A 19,647-nucleotide genomic window follows, 5' to 3' on the forward strand; every position below is an offset into this window, starting at 1 on the left:
GTTCCGAGGTTCTAGAAGCCCCTAAGCACTTGCCTTCCAAAACAGAATCTTTGTGAATATGACTCCAGGCAAATGGTTTGTTAGCAATGACAAGAGCAAAGGCAAGTATTTCCGTTACCGGGCAAGTATCGGGAGTGCTTCAAGTAGTGCTGCTTGGCCGCGGACCTCAGGGTCGGGGTGTCTCGCCTCTGATAAGAGGTCTGGGTGGGGGCGCTATTTCCTGTACCGATGGGCTCAGAGGGCTTCAGGTCCAAAACACTCTCAAATCTGAAGCAAGGGAAGGTGACTTAGGTCAGCATGAGATCGACAGCATCATCAGAAAGGCACAGATCATTTCACAAGTCCCAGATCTGATCTGTTTACAGACGTCAGGTGTACACTTGCCTGCAGAGGGTCTCTTCGCTCTGTCTCTTCTTGTTTTTCAGGTCCATCCTGCTGAGGGATGGACTGAAATCCAAGTCATCCAAGTCAGCCCAGTCATCGGAATCCTTTGTGGACCGGGACACAAGACCCCACCTTCTCCTACTCTTTGGCTTGATCTCCCCATTTTTGTGTTCCAGGCCAGCCAGCATTTTCTGCGTATCCAAGCATTGGGGGGACAAAGTAATACTTGGCATTAATGGAGCTCACCCATAAGGAATGCCTATTCCAAACTTCTTCGCTTATGAAAAGGAGGATCCGGGGGGGCATATCATTCCCAACATGCACTGCTTATCTGAAAAGGTAACCACAGAAAGCATGTTCCCAGACCTCTGTCTCTCACATACCCTGCGCCGGTCACATCAGTTTGCATCCTATGGGGGACAACTGTTGTACAAGATAAGGATTTTAGAAAAGAATATAAGGTACTCCTCACACACGGGGAAGATGGCTGGGTTGTCATCTGGGCCTCATCCCTGAAAGCATTAACATGCTTTAGTCTGTCCTAGAGATGCAGGAGAATTACAGCTCAGCTCAGACGTCAGTCATCCTGCTCTTTAACAGAAAACACTGCAAATAGGCCTTCTTTGCCTTTTAGTAGACCTGGATACTATTTAATCACAGAATTAGCTACAACAAGAAATTTCTAAATACATGCTGCTTCCAAAGTTGTGGGCTGGGGTAAAGCGAACAGCCTCACACAGTATCTCACAGCGTTGGTTGGGAGCCAGCACTCAGTGAATGAACACTAGTTAACAGAAAAAAATACTACTTTTGCATAAAGGGTTAGAAAATTAGACTCGCAGGGGTGCCTGGGGAGCCCAGTCGGTTAAGCATCTGACTTTGGCCCAGGTCATGATCTCACAGTTTGTGAGTTTGAGCCCCGAGTCAGGCTCTGTGCTGACAGCTTGGAGCCTGGAGCCTGCTTTGGACTCTGTGTCTCCCTCTCTCTCTGTCCCTCTCCTGCTCATGCTCTGTCTCTCATTCTCAAAAATAAATACACATTAAAAAAGAAAGAAAGAAAGAAAGAAAGAAAGAAAGAAAGAAAGAAAGAAAGAAAAAATCAGACTGGCAGACAGCATTATAAAGCTAACCAGTCACCTGATGCCCTGGGTTATTATTGAATCTAACCCAAACTGTTTTCTTTTGAGCACCAGCCCAAGAGGAGAAGAAAGATCTGGGCTCAATTAACAGCCCAGCATTAGCAGCATTACTTGATGGCATTAATAGGAATAATAGTATACAAATTTTATTATAGCACTTTGTGGTTTTTCAAAACATCTTCACAAGCAGCAGGACATTTGATCCTCATGCCTGGTCTGGTGGGCAAGATAGGCATGATGATCTTCCTTTTACAGATGAGGAAACTGAGTCCTCAGGGATTATTAATAACAGTGACTAACATTTATCAAGTTCTAACAAAGTGCTAGCTACGATTTTAAATTCTTTCAAGTATTAACTCATTTAGTCCCCAAAAGAATTGTTATCAGGTAGACAGCAATTGTTATCTTTGTTTCACAGGCAAGGAACTGAGGAGCAGGAAGCCCAAGGAAACTGCGCAGGGTCACAGAGCTAGGAAACAGCAGAGCTGAGACTGGAGCCTCTGGCAGTGTGAGTGCACTGGGTGGCTCTCAACCCCGACACCACGGTTGCCTACCACGCGCACTGCTATTAACAGGCACAGCCAGAACCTGAATTTAGAACTTCAACTCCAAGGCCAAAGCTCTTTTCACTATCCCATGGTATTACAAAGATACATTTATTATAATTAGACTCTATGCTGAAAAAGAAAACATTCCACACAATAAATGGGGTCAGAGGAGGAACAGGCCAGACAAGGCTCACTAGCAAATTGCTCACCGACTGAGGATTCTTGGTATAGAGGGACGGGAAGAGCAACGGGCTTGGCTTGTCCTCTGGAAGATGGTTCAGGTGGTCTGTCCTGGAAGCCTCTGTTTTGTAGGGGTACATGAGATGCTGAGGGGGCTGGCTGGCCTGATGCTGTCTCGAAGAAATCCGTGTGTGTGGCTTGGTTGGGGGCTGGGCAGGTGGGATCGGCTTAATGTGAGGAGGGGGGCCCGCCTTTTCCAGGACATCCTTCTGTGGTTTTCCTGAATCCTGAAGGCTCTGTGTGGTGCTGCCCAGCGGATGCCCAATCTGGAAGTAAGGATATCGAAGCGCCTGGAATAACACACAGGGCTGCTTTAGGAGGAAAGTCTAGCCGGGAGGACTGACAGCATCAGGCTCACTGAGCTACATTTCATGGGACCATTTTACTACAGTTTCTTAGCCTAACCCAACCAGAAAACAGCATCTCGAATGTGTGACATTCTTTATGATTTTCCTTATCTAAAATATAAAATGTATACACTTAAAATTATTTGGATAAAGCAGCCAGTTATACTGCCATTACCTTTGCTACTTCTGAAAAGTATTCTTGCTCAACACAGATACTGGCTTGGTAACTTATTTACTATGTGCCTTAAATATAATGTTTCACCTTTCTGAGCCAGTTTGCTCAGCTCACAAAAAGAAAAAAATAATATAAAACAGAGAGAGCCAATAATCCTGGAAGATTGAAGAATCAAGTGTAAAATAAGCAGGTACATTACCCCAGGAATGCCAAAAATGTAATACAGATATAGTTAAAACTTGCCTCTCAAGAATCACGGACAAACCTTGTTCTTCTGAACAATCCAGTTTTCTAGATAGTCAAGGGATAAATCTTAAAGTGCTGGGGTTGATAATTCTTTCTGAAATATTCCCTGTATGCCCTAGTTTTTTTGAATGGAAATCACTGAACATAACATAACCCTTCTTGATGACTCTGGGACATAGTTATAAACATTTGCAATTATTATATGTAAGTGTAGATACAGAGGCCAATAATACAGATACTCTGGTACTGATCTTAAACCCTGGCATCTAACTTGAAAAAAAGCTCAACCAACTGAGCCACCCAGGTGCCAATGACACTATTCTTAAAAGTACACATTGTTCTCTTGGTTCCTTGTTACAGAATTTCTTCTTTTCTTTTTTCTTTTAAGGTTATTTATTTTGAGAGAAAGAGAGAGAGAGAGAGTGAGCACAAGTGACCTGGAAAGAGAAGGGGGGGAGAGAGAGAATCCCAAAAAGGCTCTGCTCTGTTAGCGCAGAGAGCCTGATGTGGGGCTGGATCTCACGAACCATGAGATCATGACCTCAGCTGAAATCAAGGGTCAGATTCTTAACAAATGAGCCACCCAGGTGCTCCAGAATTTTTTGATCTCTTGGGTACAACTTTAAAAAACTGGGTTCATCAGAAAGCTTTTCTTCTGCCCTCAGAATATTTGTGAATTTTATCCCCTGAAGTGCACTTCTGAGAACTTTCCAACCCCAGCCACCCAAAGTTTTATGGTACCAAATTATGCCTTTTTCTTTTCTGAGCCTTTGGAAACGTGCTTTTCTATAATTCTTTAACCCCCAACTATCATCTCTCCAGTGAATTCTACTGTCACATTGGTCCTATCTTCACATGTCCCTGTCACTTTTGTTTGGCCAAATCATCCTCTCTATTAGAACTGGTCACCTTCGTCATTCTGAGCAATGTAACTCGCCAATGAGACAATTAGCAAACTTGAGCCTTGCAAGAGGCACGGGAGTGGTTGAAGCCACAGCATTACCACGCCCCTCTGGATACATTTTACAATCTAAGACAAAGTGGCCTGGGGGAAGGCAGATTGAGAAAACAGGAGGTATGAGGCCAAGACCTACCATCTGCATGAAGGAACTGCAGTTGGTTGTACTATCTGTACTAGTTACTGGATGAGTGACTAGGGCAAACTGCTTATACTTTCTGAGACTCAGTTTTCTCACTTACACAGTGAAAACAATAACACTTATTTCACGGAATCTTCATAGGGTCAGAATCACGTAAAAACTAAAGCATCCACAGACTCTAAAGTGCTATAAAATGCTCATGGTGGTTATCATCCCAGCTCTATCTCATCTGTTGTTCTGTGTCATCTGTAAAAGGAGCAAGTTGGATTTTACAAGATATTTTCAAATTCCCTTTCAACGACCAGTACTGCCTTACAAGCAAAGTGCTACATAATCTTAACTGAGAGAGAATATATTTGAAAACATTCTCCAAAGAAAGGTAAATATATCTGTTTATTTTCATTTCCATGTATGTGGTGAAAATGAATGTATGTGGCATAGAGCTATGCCAACTTTCAAGGCCACTATATTGCTTAAACCATTAACTATATACAGTGAGTTTCAAACTATTTTATGTTTTTATGTATTATACATCATTAATGACATTCAATATTATTTTCCACCCATAATACCAAATAAAATATTTCCTATGAGATTGATAAGAATTATTCAGAGTCAGATACGAACTTAATAAGAAATGCATCAAACAAGGAAATGGAAGAAAACCTGACTAGCTGTTGGCCGTTTCTTGGGATCCCACTGAAGCATGTCTCTCAGGAGTTGAATGGCTTCACTGCTAGCATTTGGAATCAGGGTCTTTAAGTTATTGGGTACGCACTGGGGCCAGCGGAAGTTCATTGAACTTGAAAGTTGGTAGCCTTCAGGCCAGTCGGTCTGAAACAAGGAAGAGATAGAAAATGTTGCTTAGCTGACGTGTTGTGATAGTTTACATTCCGGTACATGTAGCCATAATGGAAAAGCAATCATATCATTATCATGTTCATACAGTGCAGCACTGTGTGTGATGAAACCCAGGGGGATGCTAATGGAGAGACTACAAAGAACATGAAGTCTGGGCAACAGTGGAAAAGACACTGAATTTGCCACCAACTTGTTTTATAACCTTAACACGAGATGGTTCAAATTAGTATTTTCCTAATTGTGTTCCATGAAACAGAGGTTTTAGAAACTGCTAATGAGAAATTTTGCAAGGGGGGGGGGGGGTGGATAATAAAACAAAACACCTTGTCTCTAATTAAATAAATTTGTGATACCCTACATATTACAATATCCCCATCTTGAGGATTCAAAATAAATATGCTAAGAAGTCCAACAGTAAAAAAAGCTGTTTCACTCAGTCTAAAGGTCTCCACTGCATCATGCATCATTCCCATGGGACACTAAATTTTGGAGGATATGACAGAAAGTGATGAACAAATAATCTTTAAGGTCCCTTCTAGTTCAAACACTCTACTATTTTAGAAAACACATTCTGGTATAATTGCTTTTATTTTTTGTAAGGTAAAGTGGCACTAAGGCTAGATTATATGATTTATTCACTTAGATAGTTACTGGGTGCTTACTACATGCTTAGCCCTTGTTGGGTATCCAAAAATAATCCAATATAAATCCTGCCCTTAAGGATGCCACTGTCCAAAAAGAGAAAATGAAACATTTATTTAAAAACACAATAATTCAGAGAAAAAAGTGATCACGGTCACAAGCGAGGTACAGGCATCCAGAAAAGGGAGAGATTCTAGCAGGAGACTTTGGAAATCTTGAAGACGTGGCACTAATGATTTGTTCAAACGATCAAAAAATTTTTGAGGGTCTGGTTTGTACCAGTAATGGTGCTAGGACCTGGGAAAATAAACACAAGGCAAAGCCTAGCCCTGGGTAAGCCTATGGTCCAGGGCACAGAGATGTACACAGACAATGATATTACAACATGGAATACAGCTGAAATGGAGAGGAGACTACAGCAGCAGAGAGGACGTAAGTTACTGAGGAGCCCGGAAAAAAGAGTGAAATTAGGTCAGGTGAGACATTCACGCCCGTGTGCAGAGCGCGCCTGCGCAGAGCTCGGAAGTGGGGCGCCACAAGAGCAGAGCCCAGAGGGCGCAGGTACCACTTGGGAGACAGGCCATAAGAGTGAAGAAGGCTGTGAGGTGGGGACTCAGCAGATATTTTTAGCAGGGAGGCCGGGACCAGGGCTGACGTTTAGCTAGGGGAATCTAGCTGCAAGATAAACTGGGGGCAGGGCTTGCGGCGAAGATGCCGCAAACACAGGCGGTGGGGCAGTCACGGCTGGCCTGCGCTGGCGGTAGTGGGGCTCCCAGGTGAGAGCTGGGCATTATGCGGCGGCTGCTTGCATGAGGGGAAGAGGAGTGTAAGAGAGAGAGAGAGAGAGAGAAAGAAACTCAGACCGAAGGCCGGCGTGCTGGGATTACGTGGGACCGCGGGCACAAACGGTCAATGGGGGAAGGAAGATAGCCGGGAGTAGGCAAAACACAATCTGTGTCGGATGTGTTGAGTCCAAGGTGACGGCGAGGGCGGGAGGAAATCTCACAGTCAGGTAAATACGTGAATGCAGCTAAAAGGAGGGATTTCACTCAGGAGACTTCAGAACAGATGCAGGAGTCGTAGCCATGATGATAAGAGATGGTGGAAAGAAGAGCAGAGGGAACCAAAACACATACACTGAAGAGCAGGAGGGAGGGAGGCAGGCAGCTGCTTCTGCAAAAGGGCAGGGAAGGATCACTGAGGTGGAGGGAAAGACTGCAAGACCAGCAGGTGATCCACGGGGCCAGAGCTCTCCCGGGTGCAGTTGAAGGAGCAGGAAAAGCTGCTGGCTTTAGCCAACAGGCCTTTGTTCCCTAACATTACCTTTTTCGGTGTCCCCAACAGTTGGCAAATTTTGAAGATGGTGTCAATTTCACTGGCCCCAGGGAAGAGTGGCCTGAGGGTGTACACTTCTGCCATGATGCAGCCCACTGCCCAGATGTCAATGGGGGAGCTGTAGTTGGTAGACCTCAGGAGCACTTCTGGAGCCCTGTACCTGGAGGGACAAAGGAACTGCTGGTTATTGCTTCTCCAGGTCAGAAGTTCAATGACACACTACAATCAATTCTCAGTGAAAAGCATTCTATATTTCCTTTTTTAAGTCTTTATTTATTTATTTTGAGAGAGACAGTGCAAGCAGGGGAGGGGCAGAGAAAGATGGGAGAGCGAGAATTCCAAGCAGGCTCTGCATTCTCAGTGCAGAGCCCGATGTGGGGCTCCAACTCAGGAACCGAGCGATCATGACCTGAACTGAAGTTGGACACACTTAACAGACTGAGCCACCCAGGCGCCCCGACCTTGTTTCTAATTTCTGTCTAGCTCAGTGTGCTGGGTGGACTCAGGAAGACTTGGTGGCTGCTGTGGATGCTGTCATATACTAGGGCTTCTCTGTTTCATGGTATTTTCACTGAGCATTTCTCTCCATGACTCTTCTGTACAGCATCCTTAAGAAACAGTAAGAGTGAGGAAGAGAGAAGAGATAACATAAAACTTGTTGTCTGTAGGCCACTTCTGGTCATGGCCAGCTGCTTAAATTCTTGGGGTCTGAAAGTTTTAACAATAGCAATTAGCTGCTTTTTTCGGACAGGTCTTTGGAGAATCTTCTACACAACTCTTCCAGGAAATAGTCTTTAGTAAGGGCTATATATAAAATATTATTTATATCAGGGGGAATTACTTACAGCACAAGCTTTTAAACCTGGTACAACACCAATATACCTACAAATATGTGTTTCAAATTGTACTGTTTTTGTTAGTGAAGATTTAATATTTGTGACATTCAAATTATCCTCAACATAATAGTATATATTTTTTAAATTTTTAAAAAATGTTTTATTTTTTATTTTTGAGAGAGAGAGAGAGAGAGAGAGGGAGAGGGAGAGAGAGAGAATGAGCAGGGGAGGGGCAGAGAAAGAGGGAGACACAGAATCTGAGGCAGGCTCCAGGCTCTGAGCTGTCATTGCAAAGCCTGACATGGGGCTTGAACTCACAAACTGTGAAATCATGACCTGAGCCAAACAAGGTCTGACGCTTAACCAAATGAGCCACCCAGGCGCCCTATAATGGTATATTTTTAAAGAAGTGCAATTAAATAATTTTGAGGAAAGAGTATTTACCATCTGGTGGATACATAGTCTGTGTATGGGGGTCTTGATCGGATCTCTCGGGCCAACCCGAAGTCTGCAATTTTCACAAGTTCTGGGCCCATGCAGAGGAGGTTCTCAGGCTTTAAGTCCCTATGAAAGAAGCCTGTGGAGACAGTGGAGAAGGAATCCAAATGCACGTTTGCTCCTACATTGCTCTTTGCAGCTGTATTTCTCTTTTTGTAACAGGTGTAACTTGAAAAGTAGCCTGGAATGACACTGAAGGCTCTATGCACAGGACTTCTTTCATTTCCCACTGATGAATTCAAAATGTAAAACAGTTCAAAAGCTGATCTTCATAATTTCTTTTTTTTTTTCTCCCAGAGAGAAAACAACTTTTAAATGATCAAAACTCAGTTGTGGGCTGAGAGAACTTTGCAAAAAGAAATTGTCACTCAAGGAAAAAAAAAAAATCATGCCTACCCTGGCCAAGTCAGCCAGAAAGAATTTGAGATTAAAACCGTTTCAAAAGACAAAAGTCTTACGAGTTCTGAGAGTTTATGTCACAAGAAAACCACAAATGCAATTTTTGATTAAGGAACAAGAGATCTGAGAATATGACCTACTCATATCTGAGATTCTGGTGTGTTGCAACAAATGTTTAAGTGTTAAATGCTTATTATTTGCCTAACGAAGGAGAAAAGGTGTATCTGCAGCATACATTGTGAAAGGCAAAGACAGCTCATCAAATGGGAATCCTGTCTCAGTTGCAGCAGAGTTTTGGGGGTGTGGGCAGGTCATTCAACACACGAACCTCCAACTGTTGCACTCTAACACCCACTGATCGGTGATAAATGCCTCTGAAAACCTAAAACCTTCCACTTGTACAGAGCATCACTGACAGAGACATCATTCTATGTGACTCTAAATCTCACTGGAACACAAAAACTGGAAATACAACTCCGTGAATGCCGCTGATGGTGTTATTTGTCCTGTGCTGTCATTATCAATGTTGTGAAAGGTGGATCCCAACTAGCACATTATGGGAGTAATCACCAGCCAGCACGGAAGAGCCACATTATTCCTTGACAACTTCTATGCTGAAAACGCTCAGATCTACATCTCAGATGTGCCTTTCCTACCCTTCTCTGGACCTGCGTCTCCAACAGGGTATGTCACTGTCTCCCCCCATTAACCTGTTCCAAACCACTTTTCTCCTCTCCCCAATCATCTCTCCTTCCCAAACCTTTCGATAAGATATCCCAGTTTCTTGTAGTTATATTGGATCCTTTCCAAACAGCCATGGAAATATGTTCTGTTTCTCACCCAAATATCTCCATGTGACCCCTCCTGCCCCTTTATACTCCTTCCTCCTAAATCTTTGCTTTCCTCATCCATCCCTACACTGCCACTTTCTGGTAGGCCTTTCTCACTCCAGCTTCTCTGGATTACTACACTTCCTGATAATTTAAACACTGTCTTTCCCTTGTCACTGACACACACACACACACACACACACACACACACACACACACGCATCCATGACTCCTTTAAGTTATTTAAGAAGCTTGAACTCCTTTCAGTCTACCTACAGAGATAGACTTCTTTTCTAATACTTATCACCAGTATGTGTAAAGTGTGTTCCAATCACATAAAATCCCTCATTTCCTTCAGGGTCACTGCATCTATTCCCATTAACAATGTTGTACCCTTGTTCCTTTTTATCTGTGTCAATCCCAATCTTTGCCATCCTTTGAGACCTGTTTTGAGTTTCCCTTCTTCCAGGAAGCGATTCAAACTATGCTAGCCTTCTTCACTCATTCATCCTACCAATAAATATTCACTGAGGGCCCACTCCAGCCCAGGTACTATGTGAGGCTCCGTGGATTCAGAAGCAACTTCAATGGGCATAGTTCTTGCCCTGGTGGACATGACAGGCTCTCCCTTCTGAACTTGAGCAGACTCTACCATTTTCAAGTGTATTGACCATCTCTCTATAATTAGATGGAGCACTTTAAGGGTAGAGGCTACAGATCTATTTCTTCTGAATGCCTAGCACTGTGGCAGGAGCATGATGGTTTCATAAGGTAGTCTTATTGACAGAACAAAGGACTTCAGTAGGTTTGTAGGGAACATGAAGGAGCTTAACGGAGACAAATCTATCTTGGTCAAGTAGACAGGGACAACAGAGGGAAGACCAGGAGGCAGGAAGTCTCACAAGATAGCAACTGAGAACTGAGAAGAGCAGTGACCCTGAAGTAGTGTGGGAGACATTGAGGGCTCAGAGCAGGAAGTCCTCAGCATGGGGAGAGTTCCAGCAGGACTAAATCTACGAGTCAAGGCTATTTCTCCAAAACCCTCTCTGCTCTAGAGGAAGGGGAGGGTAACTGTGATGTAGTCATACTTGAACATGCACTAGATGTCATGCACTATGGAAAGCAATAGTGTTTTTTAATCAAAAGACACTCCTCTCTGTTCACCTGGTGAAGACACCAGAGCCTGGTATCAGGTCACACTCCAAATGGATGGTATTATGGCATAATGATGCATCTGCAGGCAAATGGCTAAGATGCACAAAATAAATATAAGTACAGAACACACAGAAGAGGCTGAAAGTGCAGAAGGGATCATATATATTCAAGAGGGCCACAAGTGAGAAGAGGAAGTACCTCTTTTGCACCAAATGGCTGCTTCTGTTTTCCATTATCCAAGGCATAGAGAAGATCAAAGGAGTCCTACCTGGGTTAGACCAGAGATAGGCACAGGGAGTTGGCTATTTGCATATGTGTATGCATATGCATATGTGCCTTGTTTGTATGGGAAGAAAAAAAATACATGTATATATTCCATTGCTTCATTCTTTATCCTGCCATTATACCAATGTATGCCTTATGGCCTTCTTCACACCAGTTCCTTAAGTATCCTAACCAAAGTAATAGTAAATTAAACCTAATTTATAGTAAGAACCAAACTTGAGGCTATCAGTATATTCAAAGGGTAATGCAGTATTTGTCAAAGATGGCCTTTAAAATGGAAGAAAACAATTTTTTTTAAATGTTTATTTATTTTTGAGAGAGAGAGAGTGCAAGCAGGGGAGGGACAGAAAGAGAGAGAGAGACACAGAATCTGAAGAAGGCTCCAGGCTCTGAGCTGGCAGCACAGAGCCTGATGCGGGGCTCAAACCCACGAACTGTGAGGTCATGACCTGAGCCGAAGTCAGACGCTTAACTGAGTCACCCTGATGCCCCAAAAACAATTTGTGATGCGGATAAGTTTGGATGGCTTATCAGACAAATTAAAGATTGTTAACGCACACTAGAGTGGGCAGTTTCTAAGACTCAGCATAACTGAGTCATCGTGTTCGGACCCTCTGTTCTTCAGAGCACGCTCCAGCTCCCAGAAGGCCTGATTGTATGCTCCCATCTTGGAACCGGCTTAAGAATGTGCAAAGGCACAAGCAGTTATCAGAGAGTGACCTTTCGTCAGTGCACACAGGAAGACTTATGTCACCCTGAAAATATATGAACTGTGGGTCCTCTCTTCCTAAACATTCAGAGCCTTAAAAACACACCAGTGAAAAAAAGAAATAACAAACATCATTTTCTTACTGAACAGATGGGAAAAGTGAGTCACCGGAGCTGGTGAAGGTGGGGCGGTGGTTAATTATTCACAATCTTATAAGAATGTACTAGAGCTAATGTACTACTCTGCTCTACTCTGTCCCTCTCAATCCACACATTTAAATCTTGGTTTGTGGTTCTAGTCCTTTCAAGTCCAGATGGACGCTGTTTCTCCTCTTAAACTCCCTGTTTCTCCTCTATTTGGGTGAAATTATTATTTCCAAACTTATGTGGCATTTCCCTTATAGTGAGTCATTTTTCCTCCAGCCTCCAAGCCCCATGGCAAGCTCCCTCTGCACTCACGTGTAACACCCACCTCAACAAAGCTGCACCTTATCCTTGCTCAGTTCATCCCATTACATTGACTTGTACTGGGATACACCTAACCTCTTGCACTCTGGACCTTGTAACTTGCTTCCACTATAGGTCATGCTCCTGTGAGCACTAACTACCTCCTCCCATCAGTCAAGCTTTATCCGGTCCCTCACTGCTAACTCCTCTTTAATCCTACTAGAACAGATGCACTAATAAAATGAGGAGCATGAAGATTCTGGTCCCCCGTGTATCTAAGCGGCTTCAAGTTCTATAGATCATACTTCAGGCCCAAAACAATCAGAGGAACAACGGCTAGGAAAAAAATTAACTGCAAACAGACTTTTAAAAATGACTAACGAAAACTGTATTTGTCAGCTGACATATGCTGTTTGTTAGACTGTATTTGAGTATAAGCCTTTTATAACTAGAAAGCATTTGTGAATATATCTGTAGAAGACCTAGCCTCCTGTTCTTTCCATTACTAAATTAGCTATTATTGGCCTTATACCGATGATTTCTTTTTTTTTTTTTTAATGTTTATTTATTTTTGAGACAGAGAGAGACAGAGCATGAACAGGGGAAGGTCAGAGAGAGGGAGACACAGAATCTGAAACAGGCTCCAGGCTCTGAGCTGTCAGCACAGAGTCCGACGCGGGGCTCGAACTCACAGACCGTGAGATCATGACCTGAGCCAAAGTCGGCCGCTTAACCGACTGAGCCACCCAGGCGCCCCTATACCGATGATTTCTATTCCTTGGTAACTAAAATTATAAGACCCTCGTGTCATGTACATTTATTATTCATCTCTATTTTGACAAAACATTATAATTTCCATATGAGAGGCAATACAGCATAGTGGTTAAGTGTGGAGACCAATCAGGTTGCCCAGTTTCAAATCCCAATTCTGTTCACTGTCTGGCAGATCACTTAGGCTCTCTGTGCCTTATTTTCCTAATCTGTAAAATAGGAAAAAATAGCATCTACCTTAAGGGCTTGTTTTGCAGGACCAAATTCGTTAATTTTGCAAAGCTCTTAGAGCTGTGCTTGGCACGCTGGCACCTTGCAAGACCTTGTCATTATTAGTAGTATGAATCCTTTCATTTTACCCCCCAACAGGGGGGTGGGCAGACACAGCTGCATTTTTTGCACAGAAGAATGAAGGCTTATGAAGCTAGTCATGCACTTCACCTGTGAGGAGCTAGTGCTAAGCTCTGATCCAGTTCTTAGCCAGGTACGTGTTCTGCTGATGTGTGCACTGGAGCTTGCAACAATAAGCCCACTTCTTCCTCTGGGCTTCTGATTCACAATGGAAACGCTTACAGCTGGGTCATTCAGACATCATGCAAAGGCCAAGTGCTATCTAGATAAGAATCTTCCTGTTCAAAACTGCTTGGCTTCCAGAAGACAGGAACAGACCTTCGATTTAATTTCAGGGTACCCCATGCCAGTCGAATAAAAGAGGGATTTTTCCCTTTCATCCTGGCAGAAACTGTGTTGTGCTTACTTTTCATTAACAACCCTTGGGCAAGGGAAAACATCCAGCCACAAAGAAGGCTTTCTCTCCTCCGCCACATTCTGTTAATGATGAACCTGATATGAATATATGGAAATAACCAGTGAATACCTAAGCACTCTGAATTTATGCAGTGCGCCTTCCTGCTGTGGAAGTTGTAGCTTCACAGATATTACTGATTTAAACCTACAATGTTTTCCTCAAGAAGGCCATTAGGACGGCAACATACAGAAAGGCCAAGGGCTGACTCAAGGTCATGCAATGCAAGGCAGTAGTGAAACACAGAAGCAGAGAACCACTTCTTAGGGCAAAACACTGTCGTCCAAGCCAGCTAAGGCATTCTTGATTGCTTGCACAGGTAAGCGTGAGCTGGATATTTGTAAGGGCAGGTCAAGGATGAAGCAAGGCTTGCATTAATTATTTAATTCTGACAAAGTACATATGCTTTGGCATTGCTCAATCAGTACCAAGTGGAGTCATGTTTTCATTCCCTGGGGCGGGGTGGGGGGGGGGGGAAGTACTCAGTGACATGAACTATGGCCATAGCAACTACCTGCAGCGCTCTTCTCCCCTCTCAAAGGAGTCTACTCTCTAGGGGCAGAATGCACCTTCTCACAGTGAGAACAAGCTAACAAGACAAATCTTACAGCTGATTTAGATGATTTTTTTTCCCCATTACTGGAGGAAAGGGATAGATACTACGGAGTTACATGTGCACTTAACCAGAGTCAAGTCAATACCACATAAAAACCATTATACAGTTTCTGAAAATCATGTATCAATAAAAACGAAATCAGACCTGTAAAATTAATATCCATCCCACCTACAATTATTATTGTTATTTTTTTCACCTCTTATTCCTTTGTTTTCCTTGAGAGAAGATGGGTTTTTCTAGTGGAGCATGGCAAATGGGCACAGATATCTGAGCTAATCTCCTCCCTGCTTTGTTGCAGTGGAGTCTTTGACAGGGCTTCAAACCTCTCTGAACCTCAGTTTCTTCTTCTTTGGAAGGAATAGCTACCATCTGTCCTTTCTAAGAAGTTGGCAAGGAAATAAGAAAGGTGACAGATGAAATGTTATTAAGCTTAAACTAGAACTGGGCACTCAACAGCTGGGGAGAAGTGTCCACAAGAATATTTGGTAGCAGCAGTGGTGCTAAGAGCAAAGGTATTCTGACTTGCTGCATGAACTGAGCCTTCCCTTGCACTGTCTTCATATGCAATCCAAGTGTCCAAGGAGTGTGAGAGAAACTGAGAGTGCAGAGCTTCAAAGAGCTGTTGTGTCACAATAGTATCTGGATGCTAAATTACAGGATACAAATATGTATTGCATGTGCACACATTCATGGGCATTTGTGGGTGTGGATGTGTGCATGTGTGAGTGTGTGTGTGTGTTCATTTGATGGGATTAGATAGAGACCCAGGTAGAAGGCTACAAGTTCTTTCTGGCAACAAATACCTGAATCTCATGAAAAGCAACCAAAAGGAAAAGAAGGGAAAGCCAATGAATATTAACTTTCTTTTAGGTCTACTTCTCAGTTTCCAGTACTGAGCAAACAGCCCAGTAACTCAGATGCTATGACTGTCCCTGTGTGAAAACATTCTGGTTGACCTTTCTCTTTTGAGAATCTAATTTATAGTAAGAACCAAAGTGAGAACTTTGATCTCTCATCATATTCTTTTCCCAGGCTCTTAAACCTCGTAAGTTACCCTTCTCCCCCTATTTGTCCCTCAGACACCACACCAGAAGTTTTTCATGTTTTGCGAATTCATGCCATCCTTCATGAATCCTGGTAACTGAAGGTTCTATCAATGCCAGCAGATCAGGCTGACCTTCCCCCCCGCCACACACACACATAATTATTTCTCTATTGTAGTAAGAATATTTAAGGTTTACTCTCTTAGCAACTTTCAAGTATATACCACAGTATTATTAGTTATAATCACAACACCATACATTATATCCTTATTCATCTTCTAACTGAAAGTTTGTACTTTTTGACCAACATCTCCCTACTCTCCCTACCCCCCAGCCCCTGTTAACTACCCTTCTATTCTCTGTCTCTGCAAATTTGACTTTTTTAGATTTCACACATAAGTGATATCATGCTGTATTTGTCTTTCTCTGACTTGTTTCATTTGAACATGATGTCCTTGGGTCCATCCAAGTATTATCAATTATAATTAACCTATAACATTGTGTGAGAAATTCTCAGTCATTATTGTTTCAAATATTTGTTCCATTCTTTTCTCTCTTCTCCTTCTGGTATTCCCATTACATGTATGTTTCACCTATGTAGTTGCCCCACAGGTCTTGAGTATTCTGTTCTGGGTTTTTTTTCCCCCCATATTTTTTCTCCTTGTTTTTCAGTTTTGGAGGTGTTTACTGAGATAGCCTCAAGCTCAGAGATTCTTTTCCTCATCTGTATCCAGTCTACCAATAAGCCCATCAATGACATTCTTCATTTCTATTACAATGTGTTAGATCTCTAGCATTTTTTTAATCCTTTCTAAGAATTTCCATCTCTCTGCTCAAATTGCCTGTGTGTTCTTGCATGCTGTCTACTCTATCCATTAGAGCCCTGAGTATTTTAATCATAGGTGTCTTAAATTCCTGGTCTGACAGTTTCAACAACACTGTCATACTGAGACTGGTTCTGATGCTTGTCTGTCTCTTCAACCTTAATTTTTTGCCTTTTAGTATGCCTTCTGTTTTTTTCTTCAGAGCCAGACATGTTGTGCTGGGTAGATGGAAGTGCTCTAAATGGGCCTTTATTAATGTGTTGGTGAGGTTTGAGGAGAATGAAGAAGCTCTGGGGTCCTATGATTAGGTCTCAGTCTTTTGGTGAGCCTGTGGAGGCTGACCTTTTACTAAAAACTTTTCACTGGAATTGGTTCACAAGTGGACTCAGTCTTGCATATTACTCGATTATTCAGTATGTGCCAAGGCTGACATGGATTTGCACAGATAGCCTCTCTGTGTGTTTCATTTAGTCTCTAACCAAAGGACTACTTAGAGGGGAAGAGGGAGGCTGGGAAGGATCCCAGGTGACCTATGCCACCAGCTGTGACACAATGTCTTTTCTACTCACTGCCAATTTGTGTCAAATCTGTACCGACTGTATTATCAAAGGGCTTCCACCCAGGTTCCTTATTGGGTAATGAAACTCATCTGCTGGCGCAATATTTGCAATGGCAACAATATCCTTAGGCTGGGGGTGAGTGGCTTTCTCCCTATGCAAGATCAAACGCTTGGCGCATCTGTCTATAAAGTTAAAGTGACTTCAGATGACCCCCTACAGAACTCTTGGCTACACCAATGGACACGTCCATCCCATGGCTCTGTGTTTATAAGAAGGTGGGTCTGCGTCCAGTTAGTGGCAGAGATGTAGTAACACCCCAGGTATTTGCTAGAAAATATAGCCTCAAAGTCATTGCTACTCAATACCTTTCAAAAGCTCAACCAAGAACAATAGTATTTATTGGAGAATTTCCTGAAGGGCATGTGGCCATCCATTCCTCTAGATATTCTAAATCTCTCCTTGAACTATCCAGACCATCCCTACAATGAATCATACTGGGCCCCATTAGAACTGTTTTCTCTGATCAGGTGATGTAACTGGCCTAGAAAGAGGGATACAACATGAAACTGCTCTATGTAACTTGTCACTTCATTTTTGCCATGAAGTCACATTACATACTGTCACGTCTATAAGGATCCACGAGAGAAACCTCTCTGGTCTTAGTTCTAAGAACAGTTCCGCTTCTCTTGGGCAACTGGACTGTTTTTACCGGATTGGGGCGGGGGGAGTGGGTAACTATGTTGGATGCAGTTGGTCATGTTTCCCATTTTGCTCAGAATGCTCAGAATTAAATCTGTAGCCTGCTTCTTTTACTAATCAGAACTTGCTGACGTGCATTTTGCTGATTAACTCCCCCGCTCCCCCCAGCTATATCTACACCTTGTTTTGTCTTTGTCTTTCTTTGCTCATTTTTAATTGATTTTATTTTCCTGTGTTGAATAAATTTTGTTAGACCATTTTTTAATGCTTTTGAACAAACTGAAATATATTAGGAAAATGAGAAGCCACAGCAAAACAGCAGATTAAACATAACACGTGAAATTTCTCTGAATTCTAATCTTAGGTTTCTCATTAATACACCAGATAATGAGCAGGAATAAATTTTAGATCTATGACAAGCTTAATGTTAAAGCCTAAAGAATAAGAACACACAGACATGATAAATAATGAGAGAAATTCAGAAATCAAGTTATGAAAGATAATGTATTCCAAAACCCACTGTCAGCCTCTCAACTCTTTCAGCGTTTTCTGGGAGTCCATTACAAAAGGCCCTGATGCTTCCTGTATCTTCTCCCTGATGACAACATTTCACTGCTATTAAAAAACACAGTACTCCAAATCACCTACCGTGTTTGTGAATAAATGCAAGTCCTTGTAATATCTGATACATGATATTCCTTATAGCAGATTCAGGAAACAACTTATTTCTGTATGGGGCAGAGGAGGAAAAAAATTGTAAGTCTAGATTTACATATGAATCTGAATACCCTGTGTTCATGTTCTTTTGGTTATATAGTAAGATTTTAAGAAAACATTTGTTCAGACACTAATCTGACCAGATCCTCTGATAATAAAGACCAAAGAGAAACAACCATTTGTCCACACAAGATGGCTACCTTGTAAACACTGGTGTATTGGTATATTGGTAATTAGTATATTCAGTTATGTTACAAAGAAGATTAAAAATCATAGTAACCACCACCCCCAAATCCCTCCAATCTATCATATAAAAATCTTCTCTCTTCATAATATAAAACAAAACTTCAAAAATTTTAATGGGGACAATCTGAGGCCTTCCAGATAAAGTCCTTATGAAACATAGTGGATCCTGCCATATTCCCTTGGTTGGGCAAACCTTACAGCTTCAGTGTTGCTAGTGACAATGAGGATAGTATTTGTTCACCGAATCCACACAGAGAAGCTGTGAACGGCACTCACTTGCCACTAGAAAAATATACCCCCAGGGTTCTACATGGTTCACTTTCAGAGTTAAAAATGACCATAGCAGGTGAGTTTTTTATTAGTGTCCTCTTCCCAACACACAAGCCCCTGAGCACTATAGCAAGAAAGGAAGTGCAGTCAACCTACAAGTTTTCAGTGGAGGTCTCAAAATAAACAAAGCTGTCACACCCTGACCTGTAATGGTTCTGCCCATGTTTCCTTGTGGGAACGAGGGCTGCAGAGGACCTGTTCAATCTGAGCTTCTCTGCGTGAATAACCCACCGAAACATGAAAACGGCTGCATTGAAAGTAGCTTCTGTGATGCTATCATGAGGCCTCCAAAGCAGGAATGTGGGTTGGGCCCCTCATCTAACGGGCAGCTTTAAACAGTGAAGCCTAAGTAGCACGACTGCAACAAACAAAAACAAAAAGAAAACCCATCCACTTTGCAATATTTATTTCTAAAGTCATGATGACCAGACTGTACCTTTCTTTAATGAGCTGGTAAAGATTTTCCTTCATGTACTCGAAGATAAAATAAAGATGATCATTTTCCCTGATAACTTCTTTTAATTTTACAACATTGGCGTGGTTGAGCTTCTTTAAAGACTGAAAGGCAAGGGGGAAAACACAAAAAATTGGAGGAAATCTGCTGTTGAGAAAGAAAAGTAATCCCACATATACTTAGGAAGAAACATCTAATTCCAGAACCTCAGAAATGCCGCAATTCCTATTTTATTGACAATTTAACAAATGGTATTTCTCTGAAGTCAATAACAACTTTATGTAGAAAACTGTTTTGATTAGCTGACTAGAAAGTAAGCACTTGATTATTACTGGTATTTCTGGCTGCATCCTGCGCCAGGCAAGGGGCCAGAACTATTTTAGGTGCAGTCCCTCCAGATGATGGAA

The 19,647-nt window shown here is 42.3% G+C and overlaps 1 protein-coding gene and 1 long non-coding RNA gene across 4 annotated transcripts in view; one reads left to right on the plus strand and one right to left on the minus strand.

Annotated features, from left to right (window-relative positions):
- CILK1 (ciliogenesis associated kinase 1) overlaps positions 1-19,647 on the minus strand; it is a 36,405-nt gene that overhangs the window by 8,423 nt on the left and 8,335 nt on the right. For both annotated transcript variants that reach the window (XR_009605036.3, XM_060615739.3), the window contains exons 3-10: positions 19,223-19,344; positions 18,142-18,221; positions 8,298-8,430; positions 7,006-7,177; positions 4,846-5,013; positions 2,281-2,601; positions 385-575; positions 119-267 (exon numbers count right to left, since the gene is read on the minus strand). Coding sequence is in view for 1 of the 2 variants with exons in the window: in XM_060615739.3 (XP_060471722.3) it covers positions 119-267; positions 385-575; positions 2,281-2,601; positions 4,846-5,013; positions 7,006-7,177; positions 8,298-8,430; positions 18,142-18,221; positions 19,223-19,344 (1,336 nt within the window). In the remaining variant the exon portion in view is untranslated. The remainder of the gene's footprint in view (positions 1-118; positions 268-384; positions 576-2,280; positions 2,602-4,845; positions 5,014-7,005; positions 7,178-8,297; positions 8,431-18,141; positions 18,222-19,222; positions 19,345-19,647) is intronic.
- On the plus strand, positions 18-10,778 carry LOC132667197 (uncharacterized). 2 transcript variants are annotated; one of them, XR_009605038.3, is made up of 5 exons: positions 18-101; positions 561-723; positions 1,942-2,162; positions 4,435-4,558; positions 8,649-10,778. It is a non-coding gene; the product is annotated as an uncharacterized LOC132667197 (long non-coding RNA). The 2 variants fall into 2 exon arrangements; XR_009605037.3 differs by having other exon boundaries at positions 1,942-2,031; positions 8,649-10,338.

Source organism: Panthera onca, chromosome B2 (assembly GCF_046562875.1).
Source record: "Panthera onca isolate mPanOnc1 chromosome B2, mPanOnc1 haplotype 2, whole genome shotgun sequence".
Taxonomy (NCBI): Eukaryota; Metazoa; Chordata; class Mammalia; order Carnivora; family Felidae; genus Panthera; species Panthera onca.